Source organism: Bos taurus, chromosome 26, assembly GCF_002263795.3.
Source record: "Bos taurus isolate L1 Dominette 01449 registration number 42190680 breed Hereford chromosome 26, ARS-UCD2.0, whole genome shotgun sequence".
Taxonomy (NCBI): Eukaryota; Metazoa; Chordata; class Mammalia; order Artiodactyla; family Bovidae; genus Bos; species Bos taurus.
Genome location: NC_037353.1, coordinates 17,705,448 through 17,717,876, shown reverse-complemented (window position 1 = coordinate 17,717,876; position 12,429 = coordinate 17,705,448). Strand labels below are relative to the sequence as shown.

The following is a 12,429-nucleotide window of genomic DNA, read 5'->3' as shown; positions in this document are numbered from 1 at the left end:
TGTGGGGCTTAGTGTCCAGCTGGGAAGAATGGAGGGAGTGAGATGCATCTGGGGACCAGGGTAGCATAAACAGCCCATTCCCTCCCGTGGGCAGTGGTCATGGGATGACTGCATCAGCCAGTCAAGGCCCAGGCAGAGCCCACTGCTGGACAGCAGGTCCAACGTGCCCCCTGTCTGCACCTTGGGCTGGAGGGATCCCAGTGAGAGTCGAGAGGACCCTCCTGCCAGACCCGGTCAAACCCATCTGCTCACCTGGAGGGTGCAGCTCTTAGGAAGGGGCCCCTGCAGGGTGCCAGGATCTGAGGGGAGGGAAGTGGGAGCCCCCGACGGCTCCCCACGGTGCTCCCTTGCTTGGTGCTCCCCAGGTGTGTAAGTATGACTTCGTGGAGGTGCGCAGTGGCCTGTCCCCTGATGCCAGGCTGCACGGCAAGTTCTGCGGCTCTGAGACGCCCGAGGTCATTACCTCACAGAGCAACAACATGCGTGTGGAGTTCAAGTCCGACAACACGGTCTCCAAACGCGGCTTCAGGGCCCACTTCTTCTCAGGTGTGCGGGTTTGGGGGCAAGACTACAGACTGAGGGAGACAGGGTTTTGCAGGCTCCCAGCCTCAGGGCAGCCACCTACCCCTCTCTGTCCGTTGTCCCTGCCCTCACAGTGTCTCTGCCTCGGTCTGGGTTTTATATAGTGGTAGCTATTTCACTTTCACTTTTCACTTTCATGCATTGGAGAAGGAAATGGCAACCCACTCCAGTGTTCTTGCCTGGAGAATCCCAGGGACAGAGGAGCCTAGTGGGCTGCTGTCTATGGGGTCGCACAGAGTCGGACACGACTGACGCGACTTAGCAGCAGCAGCAGCGGCAGCTATATTATTATAGGACGGCCAAAACAAACGACCACACACTAAGTGGCCTAAAACAACAGAAATGTTGTCTCTCACAGCTCTGGGGGCCAGAGGTCTGAAATTGAGGTGTGGGAAAGGCTGGACTCCCCCAAAGGACTTGAAGAAGAGCCTGGCTTGTCTCTTTGTAGTCCCTGGTTTTAGTAGTGAGGTGCTGGGTGGTCTTCAGTTCTTTATTTGTTAAGGGTCCTTGACGGATTCTTGGTTGTCCTCATGGAATCAGAGGCTAAAACACTGAGTGTCTGGTGACCCATTATAGGCAGCAGGCAGAGGGTCCAGAGCGAAGGGAGACATCTGAGCCCTGAGGTCATCCTTGGGGGAGGGCTGGGAGTGGAGGCTGACCCTCGGTAGGCTGGCTTAGGCAAGGGCTGCACACTACTGGCTTGAGGCACAGGAACCACGGTGACGACAGCAGCTGACGCTTGAGTCCATCCATGATAGTAAATGAAAACTAACAGGGACGTGGGGGCTGGACACTGTTCTAAGTGTTTTTTCTTATACTACTTCATTTTTCTCCTCTCAGCAACCCTATGAGGTAAGGACACCATGACTGACTCCATTTTACAGGCGAGGTAACTGAGGCACAGAGGTCAAGGACTCCCCAAGGTCACAACAGCTGCAAGCAGAGGAGCGGGGCTGCCACTGGGCTGTCTGGCTCACGGCTCACATGCTTATCTGCTCCACAGGCAGGAGGAGGCGTGGAGTCATGGAATAAGAGCCCGGCCTCCAGGTCACACCGGCTGCTTGCTCACTGAGTAACCTTGGGCACATTAGCGGTCTCAGCCTCAGTTTCCCTACCTGTAAAATGGGGACACAGGCCCCTCCCTCCTAAGGTTGTGTGACAATTAAGTGAGGTAATATAAAAAGTATGTGCCACGTTGCTTTAGTTGTGTCCAGCTGTTTGCAATCCTATGGACTGTAGTCCACCAGGCTTCTCTGTCCAAGGGGTTCTCCAGGCAAGAATACTGGAGTGGGTTGCCATGCCCTTCTCCAGGGGATCTTCCCAACCCGGGGATCGAACCCACATCTCCTGTCTCCTGCAATGGATGCAGATTCTTCACCACTAGCACCACCTCAGAGGCCCAGAGAGTATAGTATAGAGTGATTAGTGTCCACCACATAGTAAATAATTCATGGTAGCTGTTTTTTTATTGTTAATATTATTACTAATATTAGCCTATCCTTTAGGGAGCTCCTTGGTTTGGGTGGGGAGCAGGGGTGGAGACACATGTACACATGAAGCGCTTTAGGAGCATGGGGAATTCAGAATATACAGGGCCAGGTCATGCCCAAGGAATGCTGCCCCACCCTCCCCCTCGGGGAGGAAGAATCAGCGTTGGCGATGCTCAGGGAGGCTCCCTGGCAGAGGCTCCTTTTGAGCGGGGTCCTGGGCTGTGAGGAGCGCTCCCATGTCGGTGGTTCCCCTTAGGATAGTCCGTTGATCCCCACAGACAAGGACGAGTGCGCCAAGGACAACGGCGGCTGCCAGCACGAGTGTGTCAACACCTTTGGGAGCTACCTATGCAGGTGCAGGAACGGCTACCGGCTCCACGAGAACGGGCAGGACTGCAAAGAGGGTGAGGCTGGACCGTGGCCGGGGCCAGGGGTGGGGGGTCACCTTGGCTGCCCGAGTATACCCATGCTCAAGAGCCAGGGGCGCTTCTTCCCCGGTTGGCCAAGCCCGGAAACGAGGCTCAGCTTCTGCCTGCCTTCCCTTCTCCCAGCCTCCTGCTCATGAGTGAATTCCCCCAGGGTAGTCACTCCTTCAGGGGGCTTGTAGGGGCCCTCAAGTGCTCTTCTACACATATTGTTGGAAAGAAGTTAAACCCCAGGTTCCAGAATCAGACCCCCAGGGTTTAAATCTTGGCTCCGCTACTTACTAGCTATGTGACCTTGGGCGAGTCACTTAACCTCTCTGAGCCTCAGTTTCCACTTCTGTTTAAAAAGGACTAAACATACCTCCTTCTTAATGTTTTTATGAGGGTTAAATGAGAGAATGCTTAGCAAGTATTTCATATAGGCTGACACATAGTAAGCACTTGAAATGTCCATAGATATCAGCTATCTCTGTTGTAATCTTATTTGCCATGCACGAGTCTAGTAAAATAGAATTTGGGAAAGACTTTGTTCCCTGCTCCATTTGCTCCTGAGAGTCCTTCAGAGCCAGATGGCTTTTGATGTCCAGCCACTCTGAGAAAGGCCTTCCCTGTGTTCCTACTCCACCCTGCAAAGGGGGTTTGAGCATCTCGATAAACACACAAGCCTGCTGGCCTTGGCCCCACCACAAAGCCCTGCATGCATGCACAGCAGGGAAGGGAAGAGGTGAAGACTTCATGCCCCATCTAGGACAAGCACTTCAGACTTAGGGGATTCGGGCTGGCCAGGGCCTCCCTGGAAAATGAGCTAAATAAAGAATTAAAAAATGAGCTCAGACATCTTCCGAAGCCCACCCTCAAGGCCCACGTTCTGACCTGGACACAGGGAGTCACAGGTTGGGTTGAAAGGTAGATTGGAAGAACTTGGAAGGATTGTCATTCTGAAACTTAAGAAAACTAAAAAAAAAAACCCACCTTCCTCTAGCCCCTGTGGTGCAGGGGAGGCCAGGAGCATTATAAAGTCAGCTAAGGTTCCATCAGGTGAATGGGATGGGTCCCCATCGGTGGGTGGGGTGTCCAGAAGCAGACACCCTGTGTCTGAACTGTTGCCCTGCTGGCACCTGTTCTCCTCATGGCTACAGGGCAGAGGCAGCAAGGAGGTGGAACCTCCACACAGCCGCCCCCAACCCTGACCTGCCCTCAACTGCCCCCTCCAGCTGCCTCAGCCTGAAGCACCCACAACCTACAGCCTAGGAGACAGCAGCGGTACCTCCTCGGGGTCCTCTCCTTCCTAATCAGCAATAGCAAAGGCAGTCCTGGCTCCACCCCTGACCAACAGGTCGCTTGCCTTCTCTCAGCTTATTTTCTCAATTAGAAGGTGGAAAGGATTAAATGAGAGGATGCAATCAAAGTGCTTACCACAGCGCTCAACACAGAGGGAGACATATTCTAGCTATTGGCCAAAACGGTACTTACTGAGCAAGTCGTGGCACCACTCTTTGCAAATTGCACGGTAACCAGGGCAACATTTGTAGCCTCCAACTGAAACTACTTTGGAAACTAAAAGACAGAGGGCGTGGTGATGGAGACCTTTGTTAGCACTCGCTGCGCCTTTCACATGCATTATCTCATTTAATCCATGCACTCACCCCCCTCCAAAGGTTGGCACTTCTTTTACAAACAAGGACACCAAGGCTTACAGAAGTCCCCAAAGTCCCCCAGCTTGTATGCAGTGGAACCAGGACTTGAGATGAGGCCCATCTGACCCCAGGGCCTGTGGTCTTAACCAACTCTACCATATTTCCAATGACAACTGCAAAGCAAATAGCAATAGTTAAAAAGCTAACTCCAGGAAGGTAGCAAAGAAAAATACATCAGCAGATCTCTGAGCCGGGGAACCCTTGATTCAGGCCAGCCTCTGCCCCCACGTTCAATGACCATGTGACACGAGCTCGGGGAGGAGACTCTTCCAGAACACCTCTTCTGCTGTCTGCTACCTCTCTCTCTCTCACTCTCTCTCTCTGCCTGTCCCCAGCCGGCTGTGTACACAAGATCAGCAGCACAGAGGGGTCCCTGGTGAGCCCCAACTGGCCTGACAAATACCCAAGCCGGAGGGAGTGCACCTGGACCATCTCTTCAACCGCGGGCCACAGGGTGAAACTCGTGAGTTATTTTCAAAGTCTGTGAACAACCCAGATTTCAGTATCAGACTGACATGGGTCTGGGTCTCTGCCCTGCCTCTTCCCAGCTCTGAAACCTGGTGATGTTAATCAACATTTCTAGGACTCACTTTTGTATTCCGGAAAATGGGGCTGCTGGCAAAAGCTACCTCAAGTAGCTGTTGTGCAGATTAAAAAAGAGGGTGTACCTGAAGCCATCAGCATAGGGCGGTGGGTGAGCAGCACTGTGTAAACAGCATCTGTTCACGGTGGTGTCACTCTGAACTGGCACCCTTTACACAGACCTGAAGTGTTGTTTGTGATTCCATTGTTTGCAGTTATAACATTTTACCAAATGATACATTCTCAAGATATGAAAAAAATATAATCAGTCAGAGGGTTGGAAAGTGAAAACCAAATTTCCAGACCCCCATGCTCACTCTAGAAATTACTTTTCTGAACATTTTTTTGTGAATTCTTCCAGAAATTTCTGTGTTTGTATGCACAGGAAAAAAACATATATCCTTTTCTTGCTCACATTTCTCAAAAGTACTCTATTATTCATATTCCTCTACAACTTACATTTTTCCCATTAACAAAGAGTTGGACATGGCTGAGCAACTAATCACTTTGCACCTCACTGTTGTTAGCCAATTAACAATAGGAGATTAAGTTATGTATGCTAATTCTCTCTTGCATTAAACATATATGTCTTCTAAGCCTCTCTTTGAGCTTCCCTGGTGGCTCAGATGGTAAAGAATCTGCCTGCAATGCAGGCGACCTGGGTTCGATCCCTGGGTTGGGAAGATTCCCTGGAGGAGGAAATGGCAGCCCACTCCAGTATTCTTGCCTGGAAAATCCCATGGATCGCAGAGCCCGGTAGGTTACCGTCCATGGGGCCGCAAAGAGTCGGACACGACTGAGCGACTTCACTTTCACTTGGATTAATATATGTGAGTGTCCCCTTGACTGGGGCATCGGGGGTAAAGGCAGGTTCCCTGACCAAGGGTGCTCATGTGGGCACCTCCTATGCGTGGCTGTCTCTGTAGTAAGCACTTTCAGTTGCTCTCCTGGGTCAATCAGAAGCCTTGAATCTGGGCGAGGGCGAATTAAAGCGAGTGCGTTGGAGAAAGGCTGCCATCTGCTGGACGATGTTCGTCATGGCAACAGGAATCTCTGAAGCGGCGGGGGAATGGCGCCCCCCGGGGTTGGGAACGCTCAATATACACTCTCGGAACCGGTGCTTCGGTGGAAGGGTCACAAGATTTCAGTAATTGCCCCAAAAGTCTTTTCCTGTTCTCTGCAGTGCTGAAGAACTAAAACAACAGATCACAGTGGCCAGGGTGAGCCCAGACCTCCAGTTTATCTGAGGCTCATACATATGTGCTAGCTCTTAAATATTTCCTTGGGAAGTGGATAGTGGATGTTGATCACACTCTACCGTTTTGCTGCCACAGAGTGTGAGCTGAATGCTTACCAGGAAGCTGGTGTCTGACTGCATGGGGGCAGCCATAGGGCATCCCATGAACTTTGGGGAGCTCACTGGCCCGCTATCCACCTCCCATTGCCCTGCCCTCCCTGTTACCACCCTCCCCTTCCTACTCCTGCCCACATGCCTAGCCCCACTCTCTGGCCCCACCTCCCTGTCTGTAAGTGTGAAGAATCTTTCCCATGTCAAGTGTGTTTAACATCCTTACAAAAGCCAGTGGCCCCTCTATTTCTACCTCTCTACCTCCATCTCTGACCTGTTGCCCCCCCTTCGTGTGAACTGAGACGTCTTCCCAACCCCTCCTGGTAATGTTCTCTCTCCCTCTCTGTCATTTGGTCCAAGTCTTCATTTAAAGTGTCCCCCCTCACCTTGTCCCATGCCCCTGATAGCCACGGGCAGGCCATCATCTGCCCAGAGCCTGAGAAGTCCTACATGTGGAGCTGCAGAGCCTGGCACACAGCCTGAAATTATGAGGTTGCCCTGGCCTGCTTTGGGGGACAGACTTGGGGGGGGGCAAGAAGAAGAGAGGCGGTACAGGCTAGTGATGGTTCAAGTGTGGTCTGGAGTCAGGCTGCCTGGGAGTCAAGTTCAGCTCCGTCCTCTAGCTGTGGGAGCGTGCACAGATCCCTTAACCTCCCTAAGACTCATTTTCCCCTTCTGCACACTGGGGCTAATCATAGCCCTTCCCTGACAGCATCATCAGAATTAAGTAACAAAATGCAGGGCTCTGCATGGAAAGCAAACACTCAACTCAGGCCAGCCTTTCTGACCATGAGCACGTGGAGCAGCGGGCACTTCATAAAAGCGCCGTTCACGTCATCTGTGCTCAGGGGGCTGCGCAGTGCAGTGCAGAGGTTGAGGGCAGGGGCTCCGGACCTCCTGGTCCTGGCCCAGCCAGTGGGTGGCCCTTGGGCAAGTTATGCGACAGCTCTGTGCCGCGGTTTCCTCATCTGTAAAGTGGTGGTTATCACAGCAGACACCTCACAAGGTCGTGAGGACTGCTACTTACAAAACACTGAGAATAGTGCCTGGCTCAGAGGAAGCACTTTGGTCTCATGGTTAAGCGAGGGAGACACCGTGAGACATAACAGAGGAGCACAGACACCAACACGCGTTGACACTCTCCGACCCCAGCTGTCTTATCCGCCAAGGGGCCGTGGTGGCAGTAGTTCTCAGGGCTGCTCTGGAGACCAAAAGAGGCCAGGTGGTGACCCTCACCACAAGTGTGACCATCATCGCCATGGGCGCCACGCCCCCCGCACAGCTGGCTGGGCAGATGTGTGTCCTTGTGTTCCCAGAGAGGGGGCCTGCACCCACCTCAGCTGAAAGGACCTGGGCTCACTCGCTGCTCTTTCACCCCCAGACATTTAATGAATTTGAGATCGAGCAGCACCAGGAATGTGCCTACGACCACCTGGAACTGTACGACGGGCCTGACAGCCAGGCCCCCATCCTCGGCCGTTTCTGTGGCAGCAAGAAGCCGGACCCTGTGGTGGCCTCGGGCAGCAGCCTGTTTCTCCGGTTTTATTCGGACGCCTCGGTGCAGAGGAGAGGATTCCAGGCTGTGCACAGCACAGGTGCGTGGGCTGGGGCCCTGGCCTTCAGCTTATCCCCATGTGGACCCGAGATAGATGAGTGATGAAGGCAGGGAAAGGATCACCTTTAATTCTGATTATTGTGGGGATGGGAGGTGTGTGATGACGTGTCCCTTTTAAAATGAAACATGAACAGCCATGGGGGGAGGGTTATAGCAACCTATTAAGTGAGCAACCCTTTTTCGGTGCCAAACTTCCTACATCTCTTCCTTTCTTCCTCCTTCCCTCCTTTTAAACTTTTATTTGTAATTTTGCTGTTTTGTGAAACCCTGGGTCTGGGTGCTGAATGGTGGAAAGAAGTCCTCTGTACCCCCGCAAGAAGCAGTTACAAAAAACGAAAAGTGTTTCTGCTTCCCATTATTTTTCTCACTTGAAATAAACAGCCTTAATCAGCCCTTTGGAGGAAAATGTTTATGCTTATAACTTACATTATTTACCATGCTAAACAGAAGAAAGTCAGTAAGAACACTGGCTCTGTTGTTTAGCCACTTAAAGGATACAGCCTGGGACTTGTTGTTCAGTCACTAAGTCGTGTCCGACTCTTTGAGACTCCTCTTTGCAGCACCACAGGCTTCCCTGTCCTTCACCATCTCCGGGAGCTTGCTCAAACTCACGTCCATGGAGTTGGTGATGCCATCAACCATCTCATCCTCTGTCGCCCCCTTCTCCTGCCCTCATACAGTCTGGGACTAGAATCCATGAAGCAACCTTGACTTTCTGATCCCCGCCCTCTGACAAAGCAATGGCAGTGAGGCTCACTCAGAGCCTGCGATCATGATCGTGATCTCTGTGAGGTTTTCTGATCCCTTTAACAGCCCCTCCTCCCAGTTTTTTCCTAGAGTCAGAAAATATGAATCACATGAGACAAAGCAACAGCCAGCATCTTGGAAGCCTGGCTGACCCTGGCCGCAAATTCCCCACTGTTCACGGCTGCATCACCACTTCCCTGGTGACGTTTAAAAGCCACTCACTAGTGACTTCACCCTCTTGTCCCTGCAGACTGAGTGTGGGTGCTCAGGGTGGGTCAGGGTCCTGCAAGAAACGGGCACACTCAGGTGGAGTCATTATTTGAGAAGCTACTAAGGGACCATTTACAGAGGGGTGGACAAGATGTGGGGACTCCACAGGGGCTGTGCAGCAACCATGGCTAAGATGCAAGGCTGTCACTCCCCTCGGTCTCAACGACAGAGGCGGGGGATCAGTTCCTGAAGCCTAGAGACAAAAGCTGGCAAGCAGAGGGCCCCCAAACAGGAGCTGTGACATGCAGTCAAAGGACACAGTCTGTGGTGACCAGGCAAGGAGGGGCCTGGAACTAGTGCCCTGACCTCTCTCTTCCCTGATCTGCTAGTGCTGGCTGTGGCCGGATCAGGGAGCCAAGGGGCTGGTCCAAGTAGACCCAGAGGTCTGCCTCCAGGGGCCAGGGCAGGTGGGAAGAGGAGAGGAGATCTGGCAGGATGGGTGGGAGGCATCCTACTCTGCTCAGCCCTCATTTCATTGCCAGCCACATCTCAAGAATTTGAAATTTTCCAAAGACAGCTCAGACCTGGAAGAAAATCTAAGCCAGAGAACACTCGGGACTGAGAGTTGGCAGTCGGACAGGACTGGGGCCAGGCTGGATGTGGAGGTCCAGCCGGGGGTGGGTGGGGAAGGGGGGCAGGGACCTCAGGGCAAAGTGAACGTTACCGCACAGTGTGGAAGGCACACCATGGGGAGGAGGCTGGGAGCACACTAAGAACTGCGGTGGGGGAATTTACCTGCACAATTCCATTGCTCTCTAATGGCCCATCACTCTCATGTACATATTTTTATCATGTGTTATGTAGGATGGGCTCAGGCCAACCAGAGTTACCATCCTAGTAAAAAATAGGAGCTAAAGCTACAGAATACAAGTCCAAAGTTTGGAGGCATAGCTCACCTGTAACACCTGCAGAGGGTTTTTGAAAGCTAGCCTGTGGCCAGGCTCTCAAATGCAGGTGCTGCTGCTGCTGCTTGGTGGCGTCCAACTCTTTGGGACCCTATGGGCTGTAGCTCACCAGGTTCCTCTGTCCATGGTGATTCTCCAGGCAGGAACACTGGAGAAGGTTGCCATGCCCTCCTCCACCGTCTGGACCATCAGGAAAGCCCAGAAATACTGGAGTGGGTAGACTATCCCTTCTCCAGGGGATGGGGATCTTCCAGGAATCGACCCAGGAATAGAACCGGGGTCTCCCGCTTTGGGGGCAGATACTTTACCAGCGGAACTATCAGGGAAGCCCAGATACAGGTGCAATCCAGATCTATTCTGAGGTTTCAGGTTTAAGCCCTCACCAGCAGTTTTGAACCCACTCCAGTGTTCTTGCCTGGAGAATCCCAGGGACAGCGGAGTCTGGTGGGCTGCCGTCAATGGGGTCGCACAGAGTCAGACACGACTGAAGCGACTTAGCAGCAGCAGCAGTTTTGATGCGCTTTGGGCGCCCTCTGCTGGCAAAAATAACAGATTACGGTAAGTCTGTCGGCAGGAGTGAGCCCTTTTCAGATGCTTCCAGACAACAAAGTGGTAAAGATCCAACCACATCCCGGCGACCAGTAGGACAAACCATCCCTTGGCCCCATATATCCATAACTGGAGAGAAGGAAAGGCTTTTATTATGGCATCTCTGGTGTTCCCCGAGATTCCCTATAGCCCAATCTGGGAACATAGGTCTTGGGTGTGTATGTAAGGGCTAATTTGGATTCCCCAGCGAATCCTAGAAACTCCTGGATCTCTTTTATTTCTCTGTAAAATGGGTTTTTTTGGAGGAGGAAATGGCAACCCACTCCAGTATTCTTGCCTGGAAAATTCCATGGACAGAGGAACCTGACAGGCTACAGTCCATGGGTTGCAAAGAGTTGGACACGACTGAGCGACTAACAAAGTGGGGTGATGAAACTTGCCTGGCCTTTCGCACAGAGCAAACACTAGACTTTGTAGAGAAAACGGGCCTGTACAGAGGGTGTGAAGAGAGACAGGGTTGCTGGGGGTGGGGTGCGCAGTGCGGAGCGTGCCCTCTCTGTGCCGAGGGCGCATCGCGCTTCTCTCTCTGCTCCAGAGTGTGGGGGCAGGCTGAAGGCCGAAGTGCAGACCAAAGAGCTCTATTCCCATGCCCAGTTTGGGGACAACAACTACCCGAGCCAAGCCCGCTGCGACTGGGTGATCGTGGCGGAGGACGGCTACGGCGTGGAGTTGATCTTCCGCACGTTTGAGGTCGAGGAGGAGGCCGACTGCGGCTACGACTACATGGAGGCGTTCGACGGCTATGACAGCACGGCGCCCAGGCTCGGCCGCTTCTGCGGCTCCGGGGTGAGTCCTGGGGATGCTGGGGTGGTGGTAGGCGGTCACTGCGGGGACCCAGAGCATGAACTGAGGGGTCAGACACACATGGGTCACAGCCCTGGTGGCCCCTGCGGCTGCTTAGGGCACCAGGCAAGAGGCCCGTCCTGCTGGAGCAGAGGGAAACCCGGAGGGTAGCTGGAGAGGAGGTTGGGAAGTAACGGGGACCAGGTCAGGAAGGCCTAATGCAGAGGCCAGCTAGGGAAGAGCATCTTCCTTTTAGGGCTGCCTTTTTGCAGACTGGGCTTCCCTGGTAGCTCAGCTGGTAAAGAATCCGCCTGTAATGCAGGAGACCCTGGTTTGATTCTTAGGTGGGAAAGATCCCCTGGAGAAGGGATAGGCTACCCATTCCAGTATTCTGGTGGCTCAGCTACCCACTCCATTATTCTGGCCTGGAGAATGTCATGGATTGTATAGTCCATAGGGTCACAAAGAGACCCAAGCAACTTTCACTTCAATTCACTTTTGCAGAGGGTTTGTCTTACTTTTGCAGAGGATTTGTCTCCCCACACCCCCATTTTTATTTAGCCTCCAGGCCTTTTTATTATCCTCTTGTGTATTCCATATACTCCCAATTCTCTCTCCCAGTAGAAACCAAATGCTTATACAAATTACGAATCACTCTTTTAACTATAAACATTAGTTATGTTCAAGGTCATTGTGATTGTTTTCATTATCATCTTTTTCCTGGGCCACCTCCTCAGGACAGGGCAGGCCTGTTTTCATCACTATTTCCCCAGCACCTGCCATAGGGCCTGGCACTGAGTTGGCGCTCAGTGAGAGCATAGGCCAGTTCAGTGTCCTGGTCCTCCTCCATCTGCATCACACTCCCCACACTGGGCTCCCAGCTCTGTCTTTTCCTTCACCTGCAGAGCTGATCACTCAAGGCTCTGCAACTGGCCCAATTTACAATAAATCATTTTGGAGTCATTATTAGTGCATGTGGTAAATGAACCTCAAACTGGCCTTTGTATGGATCTTTGAATAATTTCCCTTCATCTTCTCTCACCCTCCAAAAGAGAAAGGATGACACAATGTGGCTTAGCTGATGCAGTGCCTTTGAGAGATAAAGGGTCCAGAGGAGAACTTTGAAGGGTCCTGAGCAGTGAAATATACAGGAAGCCCAGTTTGGTTCCGTTAGAATCTGGCAGATGGCAGTCTGGGATCCTGGCTCCCTTTCACCTACCACCTGGCGAAACCTTTCTGTCAAACGTAACAACTCCATCCCACGTTTTGTCCTTGGACAAGGCAGAGGCCTCAATGATGGTCTTTGTCTTAGATCTCCTGGGAGAACATCACAGCGGTGACCCTAGTGCTGGGTGATTCATGATATACACTTTATA

The 12,429-nt window shown here is 52.4% G+C and overlaps 1 protein-coding gene across 3 annotated transcripts in view; it reads left to right on the top strand.

Moving 5' to 3' along the window:
- The window catches only part of TLL2 (tolloid like 2), a 144,545-nt gene that overhangs the window by 128,363 nt on the left and 3,753 nt on the right, over positions 1-12,429 (top strand). For 2 of the 3 annotated variants that reach the window (XM_002698408.6, XM_059882003.1), the window contains exons 16-20: positions 366-546; positions 2,351-2,476; positions 4,530-4,657; positions 7,506-7,719; positions 10,806-11,056. In XM_002698408.6, coding sequence (XP_002698454.2) covers positions 366-546; positions 2,351-2,476; positions 4,530-4,657; positions 7,506-7,719; positions 10,806-11,056 — 900 coding nt within the window. Of the gene's footprint in view, positions 1-365; positions 547-2,350; positions 2,477-4,529; positions 4,658-7,505; positions 7,720-10,805; positions 11,057-12,429 lie in introns of those variants that run through there. The other variant, XM_059882004.1, reaches the window with a different exon arrangement.